Source organism: Asterias amurensis, chromosome 2, assembly GCF_032118995.1.
Source record: "Asterias amurensis chromosome 2, ASM3211899v1".
NCBI classification, from domain to species: domain Eukaryota; kingdom Metazoa; phylum Echinodermata; class Asteroidea; order Forcipulatida; family Asteriidae; genus Asterias; species Asterias amurensis.
The window spans coordinates 27,575,292-27,600,426 of record NC_092649.1 but is presented as its reverse complement, the minus strand read 5'-3'; the positions used below and the strand labels follow the sequence as shown (position 1 = coordinate 27,600,426).

At 39.3% G+C, this 25,135-nt stretch overlaps 2 protein-coding genes across 4 annotated transcripts in view; both read left to right on the top strand.

Annotated features, from left to right (window-relative positions):
* Nucleotides 1-14,842, top strand: part of LOC139954514 (alpha-N-acetylgalactosaminide alpha-2,6-sialyltransferase 2-like) — a 29,560-nt gene extending 14,718 nt beyond the window's left edge. For all 3 annotated transcript variants that reach the window (XM_071954348.1, XM_071954349.1, XM_071954347.1), the window contains 5 exons: nucleotides 4,298-4,475; nucleotides 6,774-6,936; nucleotides 8,769-8,886; nucleotides 9,498-9,643; nucleotides 10,578-14,842. In XM_071954348.1, coding sequence (XP_071810449.1) covers nucleotides 4,298-4,475; nucleotides 6,774-6,936; nucleotides 8,769-8,886; nucleotides 9,498-9,643; nucleotides 10,578-10,848 — 876 coding nt within the window. In that variant the 3' untranslated portion in view covers nucleotides 10,849-14,842. The remainder of the gene's footprint in view (nucleotides 1-4,297; nucleotides 4,476-6,773; nucleotides 6,937-8,768; nucleotides 8,887-9,497; nucleotides 9,644-10,577) is intronic.
* An 860-nt stretch (nucleotides 14,843-15,702) lies between these two features.
* Nucleotides 15,703-24,229, top strand: LOC139934030 (alpha-N-acetylgalactosaminide alpha-2,6-sialyltransferase 2-like). The gene is made up of 9 exons (XM_071928306.1): nucleotides 15,703-15,950; nucleotides 16,464-16,508; nucleotides 16,743-16,902; nucleotides 17,332-17,512; nucleotides 17,898-18,063; nucleotides 18,372-18,489; nucleotides 20,659-20,804; nucleotides 21,455-23,815; nucleotides 23,991-24,229. Exons 1-8 carry the CDS (start codon nucleotides 15,859-15,861, stop codon nucleotides 21,714-21,716), a joined length of 1,170 nt encoding a protein of 389 aa, XP_071784407.1. The 5' UTR covers nucleotides 15,703-15,858; the 3' UTR covers nucleotides 21,717-23,815; nucleotides 23,991-24,229.
* Nucleotides 24,230-25,135: the final 906 nt, after the last annotated feature.

Below are 25,135 nucleotides of genomic sequence, written 5' to 3'. Positions count from 1 at the left end.
ATGGCAGTAAAACTATTCTTAAAAATGTCATTAACGAGAAAGATTTATGTGACGTCTGGCGCACTATTCATCCTGATAAAGCAGGATACACACATTACCACAAAGCTAGTAAGCAGTCGACTAGAATTGACTATTTGTTTTTATCGTCCAATCTTCTGAGTAATGTTTTAGACGTGCGTGTTAATCCACATGGTAATTCTGATCACTCTATAGTTTGTATGAAATTACATGATCCCGGTAATGTGCATGGCCAAGGAAGGTGGATATGTAATAATAGTCTTTTAAATGACAATGATTGTAAATATCGTATAGAAACCTTTTTACAATTCTGGACTTCTCAAAAATACAACTACAAGTCTCTGTTGGATTGGTGGGAAAGTGGTAAATTCAGAATAAAAGAAATTCTCCAAGATTACGGCAAAGAAAAAGCGCACCTTCAAAAACAAAAAATTAATGATCTTAAGAAAAAATACAACAGGCTCTTGGAGAATCCAGACTCCAGTGCTGATGCCATTAAAGACATTGAAGCTCAAATAAAAACCTACGAAATTGAAGAATGGTCCAAGGCTAAAATTAGAGTTCGGAATACCATTAAAGAGGAAGGTGAAAAAGCCTCTAAATTCTTTCTGAATCTTGAAAAACAGCAAGTCCAGAATAGTAAAATTGATAGGTTGGTTAATGCCGAAGGGAAATTTATCGATCAACCTCACTCTATGCTTGATCATGCTAATGATTTTTACTCTGACTTGTATAAAGAGGAAGACATCTCTGATGATCATTTAAATGATATTATCTCTAAAATAAGTAGAAAACAAATTCCTCATGATATTCATTGTAATCTTGAAAAAGCAATTACGGCTGATGAAGTCAAGTTAGCGCTATTTCAAATGAACAAAAATAAGTCTCCTGGCTTAGACGGGCTTACGGTTGAGTTTTATCAGACATTTTGGAACACAATCGCTTCTGATGTCTTAAAAGTCTATAATTGCTGTTTCAAGAATGGTATTTTATGTAGATCAATGAACTCTGCGTTAATTAGACTTATTTATAAAAACAGAGGTGAAAGAACTGATTTAAAAAATTGGCGTCCTATCAGCTTGCTCACTGTCGATTATAAGATCCTATCCAAGGTCATCACTAATAGAATGAAGCTTATTATGCCCCTTCTTGTAGGTGAAGAACAAACTTGTGGAGTTGTAGGAAGAAATATTCATGATAATCTTATGGTTCTGCGTGATACCATTGACTATGTAGAATTAGATAATTCGGAGGCTGCTCTCATAAGTATAGATCAAGAGAAGGCGTTTGACAGAATTAGCTGGAAATATTTGTTCACTGTTTTGACAAAAATGGGAATTCCTTCGAATTTAATTAAATGGATTAAATTATTGTACAGCAATCCCAATTGTAACATTATTGTAAATAATTTTATTGGTTCACCAGTTAAGGTTTCTCGAGGGATTAGGCAAGGATGTCCTTTATCCCCTCTCCTTTATTCTATCTGTGCGGAAGGGTTAGCGAGTTTGGCTAGAACTGATTGTGATTTAAAAGGCATTGTTACGCCGGGAGGTGAAAGTAGTATTAGATTAATTCAACACGCTGATGACATCACTTTCTTTGTTGGTGACAACAAGGAGTTCGTTACTATTGATAACATACTTAGTACCTATTGTAAGGGAAGCGGGTCTAAACTCAACGTAGACAAGTCCAAAGGCATGTGGCTTGGGAAATGGACGGGTAGAGTCGACAAACCTTGTAACTTCCAATGGTGTGATAAACTTAAAATCCTTGGGATCATATTTGGGAATGATGTCGTACCAAATGACAACTGGGGTCCGAGAATTACAAAAATCCGTAGTACTTTAGATAAATGGTCTAAACGTAATCTCACCTATCATGGCAAGTCTGTTATTGTAAATATTTTGATTGGGCCATGTATTAATTACCTTGGCAGCGTGTTAACCTGTCCCGAGGAAACCGTGAAAAAGATGAATAGTATGATCTGGAATTTCTTCTGGGATGGTAAAATCGAAAAAATTAAGAGGGCCACCATCATTGGTCCAAAAGACTCGGGTGGAATGGGTCTTGTTGACATTAAATGCAAATTAATGAGCCTCAAATTAAACTGGCTAGCTCGCTACCCCTTATCTCAAGGGAAATGGAAATATTTTTTTGACTATTGGATTAATAAAGCTAGCGCCAATGATCACTTGGGATGGTATATATTTGCCAATCAGAAAAAAGCTTTGAAAACCACGTCCTTTTATATTGATGTGATCAATGCCTTTGATAAAGCAGGAGGTATTATGGATTGTAAACATTCTAGTGTCTTAGAAACAAGAGAAATGCCTTTGTGGAATAATGTTAGCGTCACCAAGGACAACGTCACTTTTGGTAGTACCTTGCTTAAATCTTTTGGTATTAACAGGATAAAACATATTGTGAAACAGGGTAAACTGATCTCTTTTAAAGAAATTGCTGAAATGTGTGCATTACGTAATATTAATGCCGGTAGAATGCTAGGTCGCCTTAAGCATCATGTGGATTACAACCTAGTTGAAGAAAAAAGAGAAGGTCCAGCTACTCCTTTATGTAATTGGTTAGTCATCAAAGATTATAACGGAGAGGAGTCTGCTCCGATGTATTTAACTAAAGCCAAGACCAACTACGGCAACCTGATTAGGAAAAAAAGTGTCGTTCCTAGAGTTCAACCAATTTGGCAAAATATATTCAGTATTAGTCAAGATCTTGATTGGTCTGCGATATGGATCAGCGATTTTAAGAACTACTTAATGGATCCTGATGATAAACAATTCATGTACAAACTTAGACACAGAATTTTACCTACTAAAGATGTTTTGCTAAAAATTGGTATTGTTAGAGAAGAATATTGCCCGCTCTGTAATGTAGAAAGAGAAACTCATGAGCATATTTTCATTTACTGTTCTCACACATTGGATGCTTGGATTTTTGTAGAAAGATTGCTTAGCAAATATTCAGGTAACAAACATTTTTATTTAAACGACTCTAACAGAATTCTTGGATGTGCTCTAAAACCGGTTCAGGCCGTCGTTGTTGCTAAATTGCTTAGGCTGATCTGGAATATTCGATGCAAAAAGGTGTTTAATAGTTATTCAAGACCAGCAGAAATCGACATCATCTCACAGTTAAAGTTATCTTTGAAATATTTTCTTCGAATGGAAAAGAACAGGTTAAAACCAGAATCATTCGAAAATTGCTATACTAGGAACAATGCTTTGTGTTTCACCACTAAGGACGAAGTCAGTTTTAATTACTAATTGCCTGTTTTACCAAGGGCCAAGTTATTTCCTTTGTCCCATATGTATCATGTTTTTCTAATTTTTGTTTTTTGTTGTTGTCAGTATTGTTTTTTCCCGAACCACGTGATTCCCGAGTCACGCTAAATTGTAGATATTTGTATATATAATAGAGGTATTCATTTAACTATTTAATTATTTTGTTTTATTGTTAATATTATGATTATTTTCTGAGCTTCTGTTACTTACTGTGCCTGTTATATATTAGGAGTATTTACTGGAGTGTCTTTTGATAGTGTGTTTATTTGATGTATGCCTTTGCTGATGAATGTTGAATAAACGGAGTAATATAACTCCACATCAAGAGAAAAAAAAAAAAAATAAATAAATAAATAAATAAATAAATAAATAAATAAATAAATAAATAAATAAATAAATAAATAAATAAATAAATAAATAAATAAATAAAATAAATTAATATGTGTTTCTTGTAATGAAACCAAGAAACAATTGAAAGTACTGTACACTGTAACACCCCAAGGCCAGATACTTGTGTAGAGTCGGAGAAGATGTTGCAGAAATCTCAGTTTAAGATGTGGGAGGGAAAACACTGCATTCAAGCAGGGACTGAAAACCCAATGGCTCCAGTCTGAGGTGGGATTCGAACTGGAGTCCACAGAGGTGAAAGGCAAAGAAGGAACTCCTATAGGCTGAAGTCTTGTGTGAATTCTAACTTCCAGGATCAAGTTGGTCTCAACCATATTGAAAATGGCCCATTGTTTTGACCCTAGCAGAGTCTTTCTCAAAGTACTTGATGGCTATAAAAATGATATCATATTGTTGGATATGTAACATTTAGCCCAGAATTATATGTAAGTAAAACAAGAAATTACTTTACAATAAGTATCCACAACCCAAGTTTGAATTTTCTTTCAATGTTAAATTTGACAAATTATTTGTATTTATTTAGGACTTGTTTTTACCTTCACTTAAATCTTGTTAATTTTAATTCCTTGCAGAAATGTCCGACGTCCCTTCAGTTAAAAATGGCCAATGACAGCTGGACGGCACTCATGTATCATCCGGAAATCCATATGCTAATGAACAGCCAACTTCTCAACCAATCAGAACACAGTAGACTATTGCCATACTACATGCCGTTTGGGTACAAAACAAAATCCAGGTTCCGCTATAAAGGTAAATAATTTAGCACTTCTGCTGAAGACAATCATAGCATACCGATCGAAACGTTGCGTGGTCAACGGCTGGTTCTTTTCAGAACCAACACCACTCAAAAGATTCAATCAGACATTTGTTTCTTATTGACATCCTCAATGACAGTAAATACAATTTGTATTTATAAGGACAATTTGAAACAGTAGTTTTTAACAGAACCAATATAACATGTTTACAGTAAGTAAGCTTAAAATTTACTTTACTTGAAGGTGACTGTAAAGAAAAACACTTTATATTCAGTCAATATGTAGGAAAAAACGGTGAAGCATAGCTTTTGTACCTTAAAACTAGACATTACTTCAAAACAACATCTGAAGGACTAAGACAGAACAAGAAAATAAGGAGTGGGACTCTGTGCAATGTAATGATTGGCTTAACAAATTATATAATAAAGTAAAATAAAATAAAAAACTCTCACATAGAGCTACCGCAAACCTCAACTAATTTACTCCCACCATTTCAAATCCTACTTTAATGTAGGACTCTGAACAATTAAATAGTTGTTAAGTGTATTGCACAAAAGTTTTTTTAAATTGGGTGATGGGTGGGTAGAGTCTTTTTCTAAATATTTGTTTGGCAAAGATTAAATCTACTGAACTTACCTGATGTCATCATCACAATAATCTTGGTTGCACCATTTTGGGAGTTAATGTCTTTGTGCGATATACAGTGTAGTGTGCATTTAAAGGCAGAAAGTGCAAAAGTTGCATGTGAAGGGTATCAAACACATTGGTGTAAAACACAAGTGTCAAAGGTGTCAATCAAATTTAATTTCATTTGTTTGATTAAGCTACGTGCATAGAATGCACAGATAAGAAATGCAAATTGACCGCTCTTTTAAATTATGTCTGACGCCTTGGACCGGGCACCACTGGGTCACTAGGTGTTAGGGAGGTTCAAAATTTTGCAAAATTATCATTTTTAGCCTGGTCATGGGGGTTCTAGTATTGTTTAATTAAATGTATCTAATTAGTTTGTACACCCGCGTAATCACAAACCATTGCGCTCAAAGGTTTTTGGAAAATAAAAATTACAAACACCTTGTGTGTCTTTCAGCTCATAGAGCCTACTTTGTGAATGTGATATGCGCCATAAAAGAATGTTTCATTATGACAGCATATGCTGCAATATGGATTTATATCCCATAGAAACCGTCTTAAAATGTTTCTGTATGTTCTGGCGCCTTGAGTACCTTATTGGTACGTATGTGCACTGTATGTTATTATTACAAAACAAAGGATGCTTCAAAACTGAACTTAAGTGTAGGTCGCAAGCCCAAGGAAACCTGCAAACAAGGATGCTAAATAACTGCTTGCTTCGTGACCCTGAAACAACGGAGTTAACCCTAACCCTACACAATGTATATAGGACTCTTCCCCTGTATGTACACAGATAAAATAGAGTCCTAAATATAATATAGGGCCGTTTCTGGGGCGGAAAATTGTCAAAGCTTCATAACTTACATCTTACCTGCAAGAGGCCAATAATCTCAACAAATTCATTTTCTATGGCAGAATACATTTTTCTGCGGTGGAATTTAGTCGTCATATATTCCTCACAAATCTGTAATGTACGCGTACGCATGGCAGCAGACAACACTGTAAGGATACGATCAAATTGGGAATTTTGTTAACGTTGGGAGCTGCATTATTTCACGAAAACGACGGATTTGTGAGGAATTTATAACGACCCAAACCCACCACAGAAAAATGTGTGCTGCCATTGAATGTGAATCTGTTGAAATTATTGGCTTCTTGCATGTAAGATTTGAGTTATGAAGCTCTGAAAATATTCCGCCCCAGAAATGGACCCTGATATCCAGGAGGTCACTGTAGTATAATATGAAAAAGTATGGCCACCATGGCTAGGGTTAACCCCTACTCTTCCATGATAAGTGTTATGGGTACTTTTATGTGCACCAATTCTAGAACACAGGACGTATGGCTTAATGCCCCATCCGAAGGACAAAGCAATTGAGCTAAAGTATCTTGCTCAAGGGTATTAGTGTCATGGCTAAGACTCAAACCCACCATGGAAGTAGAACCCACATTCTGCTGATCTGAAACATCAGAGCTTGAGTCCAGTGCTCTAAACCACTTGGCAGGACACGCCCCAAATTAAGTTGGTTTATTATCGTTGTGATAACTGGACAGTGCTCTATCACTCAGAAACTTAAGCTTTTTTATTTGTGAATTATCAACCCCCCCCCCTCCATTTTAATAAATCTTCATTTGAAACATTTTTCTACTCTCGTTACAGATGTTTTCGCTGTCCTAAAACTTTTTCCTGCGAGGGACTCAATATTTAATTTTACAGGCAAGCAACGTCCGCAGTGCATTTCCTGTGCTGTTGTCGGCAATGGGGGAATTCTAAACGGCTCTCGAAAAGGCTCAGAAATTGATATGCATCATATGGTATTCAGGTAAAGTAGGAAGTTTATTGCATCATTCTTTGAACTTGGCAAAATGCTTTAGATTGGAAACAGTACGTGCAATTAACAATAGACTGTGCAAGTCTCGCGCAGATTTGAACTTCCGGGACCATTGTGGTCCCAACCTTATGGAGTTTTACAATGGGGAGATTTTGTTTCGTCCATTACTTTAGTTAATATAGTTTATGACCATAAAAATAACATATGTTGTTAAAAATGTAATACTAATTAACAACATATGTAAAAGTGAAAATAAAGTCAACATAATAACAAAGAAAAACCGATATTTAAACTTGACCTTAGGTCAGGTTACTTGTAAAAAATTAAGAATTTGTGCCCATCTCCGATCACGAAACTTACGCAGACGCTTGTTTTGGCCGCGCGGGGTGGAAAGCCTTTTCATTGGTCACTTAGGCGTCGGCTTCCTCTTTAAAATGCGTCACGCGTTTGTCTAACGCTCTTGCGACCATCGTGCGTCCGCATATAAACCAGCTTTCAGTAGTTTCACATTCGGGCGTAGATTTACAAAAGGGGTTTCAAAACATTTAAGATCAAACAAACATCCTTGTCCCAGAGTTTTACTTTTGTCTATACATAGACTTTAACCGATAATTGTATATTTGTTTAAAAAGCTAAAACTAATTTAAACAAGCTCTAATGGGTATTTTTGTTGTTCAGATTCGGCATTAAGAAAAAGTTAAAGCAAAGATTTGATTCATAAAAAAATTAAGTTATTCAGTTGTCGTGTTTTCTCGCTCCGGTGCGCGCGAGACTTGCACAGTCTATACAGTCTGTCATCTGCAGTTTATTCAGTAGAGACCTGCTGTGTCTTGGGGGGGGGGGGAGGGGGGCAAGTTTTAGTCCTCGTCAGAATGTTATCTTTGAGGAGGACAACGGCATTTTCACTTTGCAAAGGGCACTCAACAAAAAACCTTTTACAATTAAAAGACTGGGAATTTTTTTAAGGGACACCAAGGCGAAGACCAGGGGCAATCAAGGCCATGTCCTTTGTGTAACTCTAGGCCTGCCTCACACAGTCTGCACCATATGATCCAGATGTATAAGTTTGTTCATGGTTTACGAAGGAGTAGTGTACTTTTACTGTACAGGGATGCATTAATAACTCTCAAATACAAGTAACTTTTGGTCACCCTAAACTGCATTCTGTTCATAGAGTTATATATAAGAACTAGAGCGCGCATCGGCCTATATACGCATTTTCTAAGTTGACAAAACAGCTATCTCACAGCGTGTGTTTGTGTGGCCATTTTGTAAGTTGAACAAACAGCATTGCGTGAGCGTTCAATAAAAAAAACCTCAAACGTGTATTTCATATTCAACGCGCGTGCAGAATGACGCACTTGTCATCTTGCGGTCCCGTGGCATTTGTGCACGAAGCATCACTCGTGCGCCCTCTTGTTCTTGTATAACTCTATGATTCTGTTGGACATGTCACATGATCAAAGAGATTGAAAGGGTTGTCAATTTCCAGCTCAGGTCTTTTGTGAGCTGTCTTATTAGAGTGCATGTGTAGAGTGGATCAGCTGGAGGCCTTATTTAAGAGATGGTTCCTGTGATTGACTTAGTCAAGTAGTGCTTGTTTGTTGCACAAGGCTGTATATTGCCCAGGGAGCTGAGATGGTTTAAGAAATGACTTAAGGCCCAGTGACAAGGGGTAAAAGTGTGAAGCGCTTTGGGATCATCCCTGGGAATGAGGTTGTTTCGGTTTCTTCTCCTAGACTACATTGCGATTGTATTTGTAATTGTATCCCAACACTGCCAGACGTTCTTCAGCTCATATGTAGTGTACAATTTTGTTTCAGGGTAAACAAAGCAATACGAAAAGGTCATGAACTTGATGTGGGCAATAGGACGACACATTATTTCTTCTTTGATCGTTCGTTACGGGAAACATCGGAGAGTGATGTTCCAAATGACCAGGTGAGTGAATAAGTCAGTTCAGTAGATAGACAAAACCTGGGCCCAATATCAGGGTTTCAGCTCTGCTTAACGCTGAATTCTGCATTTATGATTACCATTTTCAAATTACTGTAGAATGCCTAATCAAAAGTTCCGTGCTAACCTGTGAAATTACTTGAAAAAAATTTGTTGTTTTATGAACCAATTGGTAATTTTAGTGTTTTTCTTGCCTGCACACAATGTACTTAATTTTGCTTTCATGGCAGATTACCAGCGTCTATAAAAGTTAAAATTAGGACTTGTGCGTAAGCGCTTGCCTCCCGCCAAGGTGACCCTGGTTCGATTCCCGGCCAAGGCCAAATCGAGTTGAGTTGTGTGATGGTTCTCAGCTGTGCCACGAGGGTTTTTCAGACTATCCGGTTTTTCTCCCTCAGAAAATATCAAACGCTTCTGATCTTGGCTGTGCTCCGTATTAATAATGGGTTGAGGTGGCTGGCAGTCAAAGGTGCCCTTGCATGCCTATACTTCTTGAAAACGTTTTAATTAACTTAGTTAATATTATTAAAAAATTTAATATTATTAAAAAATAATAGTTGTAGAGTCTAATTAAATTTTATGTTTTTTTACTCCAGGGTATGATAAAAGTCTTTGTACCGTGTAGGGATAATGATTACAAGTACATTCGCAATGTAGTCCAGAAGAAAGAACCAAAGATAAAAGCCGACCCTGAAGATGTGAGAATCCTACACCCAGACTTCATCAGATATACACATAAAGTGTGAGTCGCCTCTCGGTACAATTGGGAACTTTGCATTGTGACAGTACACTCTTCAAGCCTTGTGTATTTATGTTGAATATACTCCTTGATGTAAATCAAATCAAACAAGCAAATGGCCTAGGTCAACAGCTTGTCCCAACACCATCCAAAAAATTACAAAGAATTATGGATATTTTGTATGGAATGTAAGCACTATGAGGAAATTTACGCATTCACACAGTGTTTTTTGCAGTGTTGAAAAATGTGTTTGTTCTTTGAAGAGCACAGAACAAAGGAATGTCCACTCACTGCATGGAGCAGAGCTGGTTGTGTGTACATGTATGTGTACGTGTGTACATTTGTGTACATGTTGGCCATTAGGAGTATGAGTTGACCTATTTCCTCCTATAGTTATATTGTACACAAAGCTGTTGGAGAGTAAAAACACAATTCCTTGAGTGGGCATAGCTCCCTCGATATTGGGCTCGATTTCACTTATGAGACATCACACTTCACTTGGCAATTAAGAATGATTCTCGCAAAGATCAATCTTAGCTCTCTGTGTTGTCAACTCCCTGACAAGCTTAATACTGTTGGACGCTCCCCTCAGTGCCTTTCCATAAAAAAAATTCATTGTGATAAATAAAGCAAGGATGCAGGGGAAGCAGGCTGCACATAGCGAGTCAAGCACCTCTTCATTGCATGCTAGGCTTTGTGAGTGATTTTGTTATCATCACGCGCCACCAGGTTGCATGCTGTTACAAAGTACAGTGGCAAAATAATCATTGTTTTTGTAATAGTTCTTATATTAGGACAAACGGTGTTCCTGAATTTGAATATTTACTTCTCCATGCAAACTCCCACTGTTTTCCTCTACCTAAGTGCCAAGTTGGGAACCCTTCACTCACTATAGATGGCGCTATAACATTATGATGTTTTTGTTAACTTTTGACAGCTGGGTGAACAGTCCAATGGGATCCTTCCGTCCCACCACAGGAACCATCATGCTTTCCACAGCTCTCCATTCCGGCTGTGATAAGGTCAGCATCTACGGGATGGGCTACAATGACAACTTTACCTTGTACTATTACGACCAAAAATTCCGCCACTTCAAAATGGACAAGGTTAGCCACGACACGAAAAGTGAGTTGAAGATATTGAAAGGCCTAGATAGAATTGGCGCCATAGACTGGTACAAGCGTGGAATCTACAGCTACTTCCATTAAAAGTGTGTATGTTAATTTATTGTTTTAAATTAAATTGTTTATTTGAAAACAGTCCTATACAGAATTGGTGCTGTGGGTACGTTTTTGCAGCCAAAAGCAATAACTGTTTGGGTTGAACTTGCTATTGGTTGATCATTGGCCTTTGATCAAAACTATAGACCTTATGCACATGACGTCATTTCAATACGGCGCCCCCGCATTGAGGTCAAAAGAAGGTTGCTCATTGGCCAATCTATGTGCGTTTCGATTGTTTCGTCACCGTTTGACCTCAAAGATGGCGGCTGGATGACGTCAATGCATAAGGTCTATTTTTGGTAACGATTGCAAAACCACACCCCTGAAATACTCGAGGGGTAAACCCATAGCTGCCTAACTGTGGGACTTCCTGTAGTAAGCAGTTACATCTACCTCGGGGGGAAATTTGTTGATGAACAATAAGTTGGCCTCTTTCTATACACTGTCTTTACTAGTCAGGCATGCAACTTTTTAGCTGGTCAGCCAATTTCCTCATTTTTATTTCTTAGCTATGCCTTTAGCGCACATACCTTCCACAGATAATGCCAATTACTCTGCATACTGATTGCCCTCCGTGGCCTCCATGTAATTCCATGCCTCAACGATATTTTGTCCTGTGACCAGTCAGGCAGAAATGGGTTTACTGGACTGGTTGTATTTTAAGTAGTTCAAGAAGTTGTTTTTTATGCACAGAATATAAACCATCAGATCATTAATTAATACAGTTTAAGAATATAAACCACCAAATCATTAATTAATACAGTTTTTTTAATAAGCAGTCCTATTTGTCGGAAGGTGGTCACGTGACCATGTCTACCTGGTATTACACGTCTGATAAAGACATATAAGACCAGTTGGTTATAGTGGAATTGGCCCTCGTAGCCATATAAACCACCAGACCATTAATTAGTACAGTTTAAGCCGTCCTGTTTGTTGGAAGGTGGTCACGTGACCATGTCTACCTGGTATTAAACGGCTGTTAAAGATATAATAGCTGGAGCTGTTAAGACCAGTTGGTTTTAGTGGAACTGGCCCTCGTAGCCATATAAACCACCAGATCATTAATTAGCACAGTTTAAGCCGCCCTGTTTGTTGGAAGGTGGTCACGTGACCATGTCTACCTGGTATTAAACGGCTGTTAAAGATATAATAGCTGGAGCTGTTAAGACCAGTTGGTTATAGCGCAATTGGCCCTCGTAGCCATACTGTCTTTGAATGCAAGCTTACACGGGTATTAAAGCGAAACGCAATCACAACATAGTTCTTAATGGAGAGACTTATACTGCACGTGCATTTGCACAATCATTGAGTGTCACATTCAGTTTGACCTTAGGACAGAAATTGAAAGCTATATAAAAAAAATTGAAGTGTAATTACAGTTGTTCCTTCATTTGTACACAGTTAAACAGAAAAGAGCATTCATGACTGGGAATGAAAGATTAGTGACTTGGTCCTAATTTTTTTATAATTAGCCATGGTTTTGGCATCACCGAGGGCCTATAATTTTAACTGTGCCCCAATTATTAAGCAGTCAATATTTCTTTTATAAAGTGATTAAAGATTTTTCTAATCAACAACACTGACTACAACGGTGAAAGGTCGTCTGCGAACTATGGGCACTATGCCCCGGGCATAGTCATCTATGACTTCATCTTGATAGAAAAAGGGGTCATAGCTATTTCCATGACTCCATTTTTAACCAATCAGATTAGAGGATTCTTTATATGATGGGGCTTATAATAAAGACTATTACATGGTGCGCGCGGTACCAAGATGTCTTTTACCCACCTCGAACCCAATCAGTTGTGCATCTGTGTTGTGATGCTCTAACAAACGTTATGTGTACGAGGATGATAAATAGTCTGTTACATAACAAATATTGACTGCTTTTACTTGTGCTATGGTTAAAACTCTTGCACCGGAGATCACCTCGGGAGTAGTAGTTTTAACCACAACACTCAAAGCAGTAAATATTTGTATAAAAGAGGCTGAAGACTTTGCTTGCTGCTATATTTGTGGAGTAACTTATGCGTCATGCAGAAGAACTTTATGTCATCAGTAAAAAAAATTATAATCTGTAAATATTTAATAACAATTATACAATGTTATTTCTGTGTCATGTTCAACTGAATGCCAAATATCACATTATTTATTTGTTTCTTGAAGTCTTGCATTTACAAATCAACTCATAATTTATTGTGAATCATTGTCTGTATGTGGTAAATTGTTGTTGTTTTTTGAAAAGTTGTAAATTTCATAGTATATAAATAATTCTTGTTCTAGTATTGATGTTAATTTCAATGTTTGAAACTTGTATAGTGTGATTGGTTATGTGTACTTGAAATATTTTGAAACAGTTATAGTCTATTAGGATATGAATTGTGATATTTTTGTTGTACAACAAGTTCCATTGTGGTCACATCATAACACACAGCTTTTCTATCAAGTCCCATATTCATCAAATAGACTTAAAAGGAACATTACAGAATTGGTTTTGGTACCTGTGGAAGTTTGGGATCGATCAGCCTTCTGGGCCACTAGAAATAAGTGAAAAACAGATTACACATTTTGTTTTACATCAACACACAGACACTCACTGAGCGTTAAACTCTAAATGGTAAATTAGTTTGATTTATTTCTTACAAATATGACATTTCAAGGGATGTTGAGTACTTTCATCATCATTAGACCGTGTAAGTTTTATGTAAAGCTGTGATCTTAGACAAATTTTGTTATTACCAATTCTGTAATGTTCCTTTAAAGGATGGGTCAACAATTTGGTTCATACTGATAATCTTATGACCTTAAAATCTTATTTAGTGGGTAGCACTTGCAGCTGTTGATAATTATGCAAATACTTTGATATAATGCATTAGCGATTTCCTTTGTTTCCTTTTTCCCCCTTTTGTTATCCCTTAGTGTCTTCATTGTTACATCCAAATTCCAAACAACAAAAGTTCACCGGATTGTTTTATCATGTTACAATGACAAGTTGCTGTTGTTGTTGTCGTCGTTGTTGATTCGTTAACTTCCAACTGTGGCTATTTTGTCAATAAGTATCAAAACAGTTATTTGGTAGTGTGCTGGCGATTCCATTTTAAGGGTGCTGTAATTGTTTCAACTTGAAACAAAAACATGTAATTCAAATTTTATGATGGTGTGTTGGTGAGTCCATTTTTTAAAATATTGTTTTACAGGGGCTTTTTTTTTGGGGGGGGGGGGTGTTGATTGTGATGTTATGCAGGTTGGTTATTATTGCACAAATTGACAGCAGATATTCATAATTGTAATTATTTGATTGAAGCAAAACATAATGTTTTTCTCCATTGACGAAAATGATTGTAATGAATGGTGCATTGTGGACGAGTTGTCTAGAGCAAAACAAACTCAAATTTTGATGGTTGAGTTGACTTATCAGAGTGTGTGTTCGAATCCAGGTCCTGACACTTTTTTTTTCATTAGAGCGGAATAAGCAGCGGCATTTTTCAAGATTGACGTTAGATTACTCATTTGATTGTGTGCTATATTATATAAGATTTCACTAACATCACAATGTTGGAAGGCCACTTCAAGGTGAGGGCTACACTTCACTGATTTGGGCTGTAGACCCAAATCAACTCTCACTCCGAGCCCCTGCCACCTACTCCAGGGGCAGAAACAGGGTTTACCACCTCCACAGTTCAAGGATGAAGGCATGTGCATCAGCCACTACGTCCAAGCTGGTAGAGCAGAATGCACCACCTCCCTTGTGCTATTTACGAAGTAATTAGCACAAGTGTCATGAATGGGATTTGAACCCACACTACTTCTAAGGACACCAGAGCTTTGTTCTGGTGAACTGGACCACTCTGCCACAACATACCACCTTTAAAAGGACTTTAAAAAAAAAATCTAACATTGAGCATATTGTTGCTCAATAGAATTGATCATGTTTTTTTTATCAGGGGCTGAATAAATCGATCTATTGTTGGTACAGTGATGAACTGTTTCCCCGATTACTTGTATTTGTTGGAAATGCAACACTGTGATAAGATTTTTTGTGAGTGAAAATAATCTACACTCTGTCTGGTTGTGGTAGTTCTACACAAAACTGGTTGTGTTATTTTACAACTCGAGGTTTCGATCAGTATGCTCTGATCATCTTTAGGAGATGGTAAAACTGTAACTATTCAGGCTGTATGTCTGAAACAGTCTCCTCTGTTGAAGACTACTCATGTCTTGGCCCAGGGGTTGTGAGAAGAGAAGAAGTTTGTACACAGTTCGCCATACGGGGGGCAGAATCTCCTGCCACTTGCACCTGCAGTCAAACTCGCGGTCTTTCTTTTGAATGCGTTTTAATGCTTCTTAATGCGTTTCTGCCTGCCAAGTCTAATTGCAAGGAAAGTAGAAAATATCTGTGTCTGCTACTGCATTGATATCCGCTGATCCGATGGACTTAAATCCAACTACATTCCCTTCTTTTTCGATTATGGTCGGCTCTGGGTCATCAAGACAGTTTGAAAGTGATGCCTTCATAGTACGAAAGCTATTACAGTGTGCTCAAAATGCCCTCAAACTGGTCCTGTGTCAGACAATCATGCCTCGCCTAGTTTGATTTGGACATTTTAAAACACCCTGATGAACAAATCAAACAAGCTTGGTAAACCTTGGTAAATAGGACAACACCAGTGACAAGATTGATCCTTCGCAATTCCTTCGTTTATTCGAAGTATAAAAAAACCGCCACGGGCTCTTTAGTTTCCATTCCCGCCCTACATTGTTATAATATTGTGGTGCATATAATTTTTATTTAGATTATATGCAAACATTACCTGATGGACTTTATACCCACCAAAACATGGCTGCGAGTGTACAGGTTGGCGACATGCACTTTCAAGCATGATTCATAGAATGCACGCAGTAGGCTACAATATTTTATATATTTCATAATGGTTATATTGACGAACTAATCTTGAAATTTGGGTCTTTGGAAACGGTTTTCTTGACAAGTTCCCCATGACGACTTCAAAGTGTGTTGAAGGAGTCTTCGTCATTGTATTGTGCGTTACACTTGCAGTTGTTTATTATGGCCCACGGTTGAATGCATGGTAAGTTCAATCATAGTATAGGCCTATGTTGAGCATCCCCAGTTCGAAACTGGCAGTGTTGGTCGTCAGTCATATTTTGCTTAAAATTGGCCGGGAAAACTCGGAGCATTTTAGAGTTGTATCTCATCTCCGGGCGAATGAGTACTTCAATGGTTCAAATTGGGGGAGTCTTGCTCGGATACAACTACAAAACTTTTACCTTCTAGACTTGTATATACATGTTCCAACATACCCGAATGATTGAATCCTACAAACTGAAAAAATATATATTTGGCGCTATCTTTCCTGGGATTGTTCTGCTCGTTAAGTCCCGCGCGTCACCGTCCCTCGCCCCGCCCCCCACGCCACCGCCAACCCACCGTTTCTTTATTGCGTGAATTCTTTAGAGGATTACTTCTGTAGGCCTACATGATGAAGTACTACTGGTAACATTAGGGATCGATACTCTCTGTCACTTACGGTACAACAGTGATCATTTAGAACATTCTCCTAAAATGTTTTGTTTTTACGCAGGAGATTGAGCAGATTGAATGACCACAATATCCAGCTGTTAAAAAGGTAAACTAAAATAGTTTCGGTTAAAGCAAGACTTCTTGAATAATAGTCCAGTATACGGAAGCTTGAAGTGAACAACCCCACCCCCCGCCGTTCATGATTCTCGATCCACCACATACAGGTTATATAGTCCGATTTGCTGTATCTGGTTCTCGAAAATAAGGCTGTGGTCTCTATAGGAATCCGTATAGTACACTGCAAAATTTCAATAACCTTTGTTTCTACTGTTTATTTCAGCACACCTTCCACACCACCTCAGTTGTTCTCCAAATCCAGTGGAGTCACTAGAACGACAAGGGGGGACTATTTAACTATACTTATACCGAATGAAGACCCGGGAAATCTCAAGCTACTTCGTGACCACACCTTCAGAACAAATCCAGCTTTCAGAACATCGGTTTGTGTAGTTAACTCGCGTTGTTCTGTTGTTAGGCACTGGACACGATGATTTCAAGATCAGTTTTGTATCCCAATATGGATTATATACGACAATAACAACTCTGTGAAAAATGTGCTCAATTTTGGTCATCGGAGTTGCAAGAAAGGAAAAATACCCGATGCACAAATTGGTGTGCTTTCAGATGCTTAAGAAAGGCTTCAGGCCTAAAGCCCTTTAAAGATTAACATATTTTAGTGATTCTCATGATGTTTTGTATTATCAACAGCTTTCCGTTGCTCGTTTACCATGTAAGTGTTTATGCTATTTGAGTAACTATTACGAAACGTGTCCAGTGTCTACAAATTCAAATGAATGTTAATTGGCTCCAAGTATCATTAGTCTAATACTTTGACAAAGAAATAAGTGAAGTTATTACCCCTTTTTCAGACATGCCCGTTATCCCTTCAGCTGAAGATGAAAGATGCCGATTGGACATTAGCGGGAAAATATCACCCGGAGATTCAGATGCTAATGAGTGAAGAACTTGTGGACCAGTCAGAGTACAGAAGACTCCAAAGGTTTTCGATCCCGTATGGCCTCAAGATGAGACCATCCCTTTCCTATGACGGTAAAGGGTGCTTCACGTTTGTTGTTTCTATAAGGCCGCTCAATTGGGAACTGTGGCAGTTCAATTGGAGGCTGTTAACTGTGGGGGTCCATCATAAAGGGCGGTGGCCCAATATTCACTGTACCAACAACTATATAGTGAACACAAATATTTTTGAGAAAATAGAATTAGCTGTTGCAAACAACTTACCAACCAAATGGACCGAGAGTATAAATGCAAAAAATAGTTAATGGCCTGACGTTTCGACCCTGGCAGAGTCTTTCTCGAAGGCTAAAAGAGAAAGACTCTGCTAGGGTCGAAACGTCAGGCCATTAACTATTTTTTGCAAATATTTATAATGAAATACCATTTTGATCCCTTCCATTTTTCCGCGTGGGTGTTGCAGATTTGGCTCGAATCTTAAGTTTGTTTCCCGCCCCCGAATCCATTTTTGAGTTTCCGGACGGTGAGTTCCGCCCGTCGTGCATTCGCTGCGCAGTAGTCGGAAATGGAGGGATCTTAAACGGCTCGGCAAGAGGCAGGGAAATCGATGACCATCATATGGTTTTCAGGTAAGCAGAGACATCAAATCCTCTCTGTATGAAGAAACTATACAGAAATATAGTAAACTTGCGGGTGTGTAAATCATCTCTTTTGCGGGAGTGTTTGCTTTGAGCCGGTTTGATCTCGACATTTGGAAGCGTATACTCTGCACGTCTTCATGAGCAAATTATTTGATGTTGAATAATGCCTCTCTGATGGACAGTAATTCTGACAAACTGCCGAACAGCATTTAGCTGGCTTTTTTATGTTGAAAATCAATACAAATTGTTCACGTTGATTGAATGATTATAATAACGAGTGCACATTATTTTGATAGGTTGAACAATGCCATTCGTAGAGGCCACGAAGTTGATGTTGGGAATCGAACCACCCACTACTTCTTCTACGACAGGTCTTTACAAAACATGGACAAGAGAGATGTTCCAACAGATAAAGTAGGTTTTGTAGGAAAGACTTTTTAATTTTCTACAAAATGAGTGAAAATATCTAGTAAATTTACGGATTCTTCACAAAATGGTCGCGGGAGGTGGCAGCCGTAATCCTTCAAAAACGTCAAAAGAGTAGTTTCAAAATTAAGGTCATTTTGAGTATGATTATTAACAACAATGTATTGTTGATGTTGTGTAGTTGTTCGTTCTCGCCCTCGTTGTTGATGTTATGTACTACTGTTGCTGCTACTGCTGAATTGTTGTGTATTCTCGTTCTCGTGCTGCTCCTACTGCTAAGCTGTTTGTGCTGTTGTTGTTGTGGTGCGGGTGTTTGGGTTTGTTTTTGTCAGTATTTTTTAGAGTAGGATAGTGACCATTGGCACAATTTCGTCTACATCTCCAAAATTTGCACTGGCCTCGGAGATGACGGGCGGGAGCTGAGGATAGCCTTTAGTCAAGGCGCATGCGGCACCCCCAGATATCAAGCACGACCCCAGACATCATGCACGAATAAAGACTATATGCAGCGTGACATCTGGGGGTGCCGCCGCCGCGTGAAGCTAAAGCCAAAGATACACAAATTGACCCTCCATAAAAAAGTCACGGTGCTTGACTAAAGCATGGAGGAAGAATTCCTCCATGACTTTAGTATAAAGCATGGTGTATACCTATTGTGTCTTCATTGTGTTCTTGGATGGGAGTCTCAGGAAATCTTTATAGGGGATTTCAGGCGGGTAGGCCTGTCTTCTGTACGATAAGAAAACAAGTGTGTTACAAGTAGTGTTTGATCATTTGGGGAAACCCTCCGCCACTGTCGGCTATTAGCTGCCTCCATGGTATAGCTATTTGGCGTGTCGTGGCCTAGCGGTTAAGAGCACTGGATTCGAACTCTGGTGTTTCTGATCATCAGCAGAGTGTGGGTTCGAGAGTCTTGACACCCGTGTATTTAAAGCAACACACTTTAAGGATGATTCGTCCTTGGATGGATGGGACGTAAAGCTGTTGGTCCCGTGTGTTGTGTATAACGCACGTGTAATAACCAGTGCACTGGCAAAGGAAAGTGTTTGCCCAGTGTCAGATGCAATTGTGTCCGCCATGCAATACTGTCCGCTCCGGACACTTTTGCATATGCAATCATTTCCGGGGCTATGCAAAAAGGCGTCTGGCGGACATGTACATGTATGTGCGCGCGACTGGCTACCTCCAGGCGCGAGCGTGCATGCACTGAAGTGACGACGTATAAATATAATATGGAGCATGAATATTCACGTATTTTATGATTGCAGCTAATACCCAACGGCCGAACATTTCCCATGTCATTAATGACATGTACTTTAGCTTGTAAAAAATTGCGTACGTTTAATTTACTGCAAGGACGGTTTTGCACGGGGCGGACACAATTGCATATGCAAATGTGCCTTGGCGGACACAATTGCATTATGCAGCAGCGTCCGGGCGGACACGATTGCATATGCAAAACGTTCCGGCGGACATTATTGCATATGCAATAATGTCCTCCGCATGGTATGTAATGCATATAGAGGACATAATTGCCGGCGACACCGGTGCCCCTGGTTTGATTGGCGGCATATTGCGCCACAGCACACACTATAAACCATTTAAAGCCATTGGACCCTTTCGGTAAACAGTGTTGTCCAAGGCCCACACTTTGTGTACCACAACTTTTATATCAAATTAATAACAAACCTGTGAAAATTTAGGCTCAATCGGTCATCGGAGTCGGGAGAAAACAACGGAAAACTCCACCCTTGTTTCCACGCGTTTAGCCGTTTCATGACATGTGTTAAAAATAAATCCGTAATTCTCGTTAACGAGAATTTATATTGTTTTGCTGTTTTCTCAAAAAGTAAAGCATTTCATTGACAAATATTTCAAGAGAAGTCTTTCACCATTGCCTTCTGTAAACCCTGTAAGTTATTTGTAAATCTGTGAACTTTTTTTTTTCTGAACCGAAAGGGTCCAATGGCTTTAAATTGTGCTTTGTAAAAGAAAATACATGAATAGGACTCATAGTTCAAACGTAGTTCCACATATCTTGCAGGAAAATAGTAGTTAAAGCACCTTGTGAGCGTCAATGAGTGACGGATTGTGTTTTATAGTAAGAAGCCCCTTCACTATCCATGACTTTTCCCCTTTTCTTATTTTGATACAAAGGGGATTAAGTACGTATTCATACCGTGTCGTCATAACGACTACGTGTACATCAAAAGAGTTGTGAATGGCTGGGAACCCAAGATACATGCCAGTGCAACAGACGTGCGGATCTTACATCCAGATTTCATCAGATACGTCCAAAGAATGTAAGAACCATGCTCTTTGCTCTAGGACTCTGGACACAATGCGGATGGATACAATGGTTGAAAAAATAGCGTGTAGTCCACGTCGGACACAATGCGTTATTAACACAATAGCTGGAGGATCGCCTCTAAATTACGTTCATTGTGTGCATGAATTCCAGTAACTCTAGAAGAATGTGTCTGCACAAAATAATACGGAATTAAATGTTCTTCTTCTTTTTAAAATCATTAACAGTGTGGGAACTTTTGGAAGTATAAAATTCAGAGGATGTCGATCTTTACTTTGACCTGGGTGGGAACGCTCGCCATTGGTTCTGTTAGTCAGGGCATGGGGAAAGCGGCCATCTTGGATTTTATAGTGACTTTGGAAAACAAGATTTGACTGTGCAGATCGATCGGGAAACTACCATGAAAGTACCGAGTATACAGTGCTAACATACATCTTAGTTTAGAGGTATAAAACCCAAATGAATATTCTATCCCCGATGCAACTTATCAGAGACTCGATGAGCATTAAATTCCCGTTTGAAGACATGCCCAATTCGCAAAACTTTGGAAATTACACTTATATACAAGCCGCTTACGGTCACACTCTCTAAGTTTGACTCGTGTCGGTGAAACAACACTTTACTCTGCTTTTCACATTATATTAGTTGGATGGGGAATTCTGAGTTATCGAGCTTCTACCGTCCGAGCACCGGCGCCCTGATGCTGTTCACTGCATTGCACGCAGGCTGTGACAGAGTACAAGTCTTCGGTATGGGTTATCAGCTGATGTACTCGGTTTACTACTACGATGCGGACTACCAACGGCCTCACGTAGCTACGTCTGTGCACGATCTAGCGAAGGAGATCGAGTTGATGGACGCCTTAAATGATGCTGGGATTATCGACTGGTATCAGAGACGTACATGAGGCAATACATCATTGATGTCCAGACTTTTAAGTAAATCAAATAATACAAGTAAATAATTATCTGCGTCACTTCTCCACTCCACGGCCCCCACACAAAACTGAAAAACTAACAAAAGAAAACCCCACACATCGTTGGTGTTTGCATGGAGGAAGGAAGGGTGCCCCACAAAGTATATTACGTGCCTGTGTATTTTTTTTGTCAAAAAAGCAAGTATTTTGATACCACAATATTGTGCAAAACATTGATCACCACCGACCTGCAGGGTCAGCAGACAGGGGGACACTAGCCTCAAAATACTGGTCCAATCCACCCATCCTTGGCCCTCGCACCTTTGATACAAAATTATTTCATTTTTTGTTTTTGTTTGGTTTTTTTTTTAAGGAGAAAAAACGATCCGCAACGATCTGCATCATGAAACCTACTGATCTAATGCTTCTGAAGTTGTAGATAGCCCTACGCCTTGATTTAGAAAAGGGGGGAAATCACACGTTTTGGGTAAAAATCAAATGATTTTTGAGAGGGAACTTTCTCAAAAGCGGAAGAATGCTATATCAAAGGTGATGGGGCCAAAGGACCAGTTTAGGGGGCTAGGGAAAAACAAGACATTCACGGCAGGTATCTCCAATAAAATTTGTGTTTTCCCTCCTGACTCGGCATTCATCCATAATCAAGACAGCGTAACTCTGCTTTATTCAAATACACACAAGAATGTTCACTCATTCAGGCTTATTCGATTGAAAACTATTTTTTTTGTCACCAAAGCGAAATCAAAATGGCCGGTGTCAAATGCAATTGTGTCCGCCATGCAATACTGTCCGCTCCGGACACTTTTGCATATGCAATCGTGACCGGGGCTATGCAAAAATCATCCGGCGGACATGTACATGGATGACTGCACATTGAATCAATGTATATGCAGTATGCATATTCATGTATTGCAGCGAATACCCAACGGCCGAATATTTCCCATGTCATTCGCAACATGCACTTAGATTGTAGAAAAAATGGCGAACGTGTTTCGTCGACCAAGGGCGTTTAATGTACTGCATGCAAGGACGGTTTTGCACGGGCGGAAACAACTGCATATGCAAATGTATCCGGCCGGACACAATTGCATTTTGCAACAGCGTCCGGGCGGACACGATTGCATATGCAAAACCGTCCGGCGAACGTTATTGCATATGCAATAATGTCCCCCGGATAGTATTGCATAGGGGACATAATTGCATGCGACACCGGCGGTCTGTTGTATTGATCACTGCACTTAAGAATAACTGTAACAAAATTACGGTCAAAAAAAAAAAAATCCCATTGACGGCAGTGGCAATTTCATAGTGCAGACAAATAAAATACTGCCTGGCGTGCCTAGTTTTATCCGCAAACCTCGAAGTGTGACGTCAGATGTTCAGGCTTTGCGTGCTCTTTCATTCTGGGGGGGGGGGAATAAAAAAAATCCTGGATCGATCCGCCCCTGATGTTGAATATTCAACAAAACCATTACAAACGGGCCCTGCATGCCTAGTGGCTTGCAAGCCAATACAATTGGTCAACGGGGGTAATACTATAATAATTCAGTGTAGCCTATAATGCGAGCATAAAGTGTGCGCAATAAGTAAATTTTACGCTTTGATCATCACCGTGTAAACTTTTTGTGTCATCAATCGAATCAATATTTACTTCTTCCTACTAAAACTAGAAAGACAAATAGATCAGCTCTTAACTACGATAACAACAACAACAGATTTTCAGAAAATGTTTAATGATTGCAAATGGACGGTCTTTTTCTATTGCGACACTACTTTTGTAGTGGCGTCGTCAGAGAAAAGTTTGTCAATAACGTAATCACGCAAAATCTCACGTGAAAGTAGCTTACGATGACGTCGGGTTCGCTCGCTGGTGCACGCTAGCCCCGTCGATGTTTAACAGTGCGCTAGTGTAGTACCAGCTGAATGAAATGGTCCCGTGACCTGTATTCCTTTTTAACGTATGCAGTATTTATTCCGACTAAACATCAGCAGAGGAGGCGTGGAAAGAAGAGAAAAGTGTGCAATTATCAAAGAAAAGTGGTTGATATTAAACAATTCTTGGTAATTATAAGGTAGGCATGGTTTTCATTGGCTTTATTCATGACTGTGACAATCAGACAACCTTATTTAGATTGTTTGTAAGTCATTTTAGCGTAGTCGGAAGTGGGTATGTTACGTATGGATCATTCAGTGTTGTGTTGTAGGTGGTGTCACGGGTATTCGGTGTCACACTCATTCCTCATACAGACAAAGTGTGACGGACAATGCAGTGTCACGGTGCCGTCTGGTCCGAGGGGGAGAATGGGCTTGGTGCTGGCATGGAGGTAGAATTGGTGCTGGGTACAAACTCTTCCCTCACGTGAGTCACATGCCCACTTCATCTATCTATTCTATTTCTAATCTAACTGACTAAGTCTAAACACTGTTTCTGTCGAATATCGAATGTCGGACAACTCGTCCATCGGACAACTCGTCACTTCGGACAACTCGACGGTTCAGACAACTCGACGGTTCGGACAACTCAACTTTTTGAGACAGCTTGACGGTTAGTTGCAATAACGTAACCCTCCTCCCGACGGCCGCCCAGGCCGGAGGGTTACGAGTCTGTTTCGAGCGGAAACGGTTGATCTGGTCCAACACGTACAATTTTGACAGCTAGTCACCAGATTTGCCCCATTTTTACCACTTTCAAAAATCATGACACAAATTCTGAGGGTACGAACTTAATCCGCAATGTCTAATGCAGCCTGCCATAATCCTCAAAACAAAACACCATTGAGGAAATATTTCGAAGAAAAATGGACAAAAACTTACCAGAACCGGAGCGAAATTCACAGGTTCAAATGTCGAACCTGCGTGGGGCGGAGCTTCGGCTCTACGTGTGTGACGTGTAGTTCAACAGTACATGTACCTGTACATGTTCACATACATACTTGGTGTACAGTACTGTACGTACAATCATGTACAGTGCATTATTACCGCATGTACATGTGTGCACAGTTGCCGGGCTACACAATGCACCCTACGCATTGCCACAAACTACACGTTTTGTTTTGAGTATTATGGCAGGTTGCATTAGACATTGCGGATTAAGTTCGTACCCTCAGAATTTGTGTCATGATTTTTGAAAGTGGTAAAAATGGGGCAAATCTGGTGACTAGCTGTCAAAATTGTACGTGTTGGACCAGATCAACCGTTTCCGCTCAAAACAGACTCGTAACCCTCCGGCCTGGCGGGCGTCGGGAGGAGGGTTACGTTATCGCAACTACTTGACGGTTGGCCAAGACAAGTCGACGGTTGAGCGGTTGACCTCCGTAACTGTGTCATGTTTACACAAATTTTCCTGTATTATTAATCCTGCGATTCTATAGTTTATCACTGTATTTATAAAA

What these genes read in the sequence shown, in the direction of transcription:
- LOC139934030 (XM_071928306.1), top strand. Translation starts at nt 15,859, where the DNA reads ATGACGACTTCAAAGTGTGTTGAAGGAGTCTTCGTCATTGTATTGTGC. An exon ending in GGCCCACGGTTGAATGCATG is followed by an intron (nt 15,951 to 16,463) that starts GTAAGTTCAATC and finishes GTTTTTACGCAG; the next exon opens with GAGATTGAGCAGATTGAATG. An exon ending in GAGATGTTCCAACAGATAAA is followed by an intron (nt 18,490 to 20,658) that starts GTAGGTTTTGTA and finishes TTTGATACAAAG; the next exon opens with GGGATTAAGTACGTATTCAT.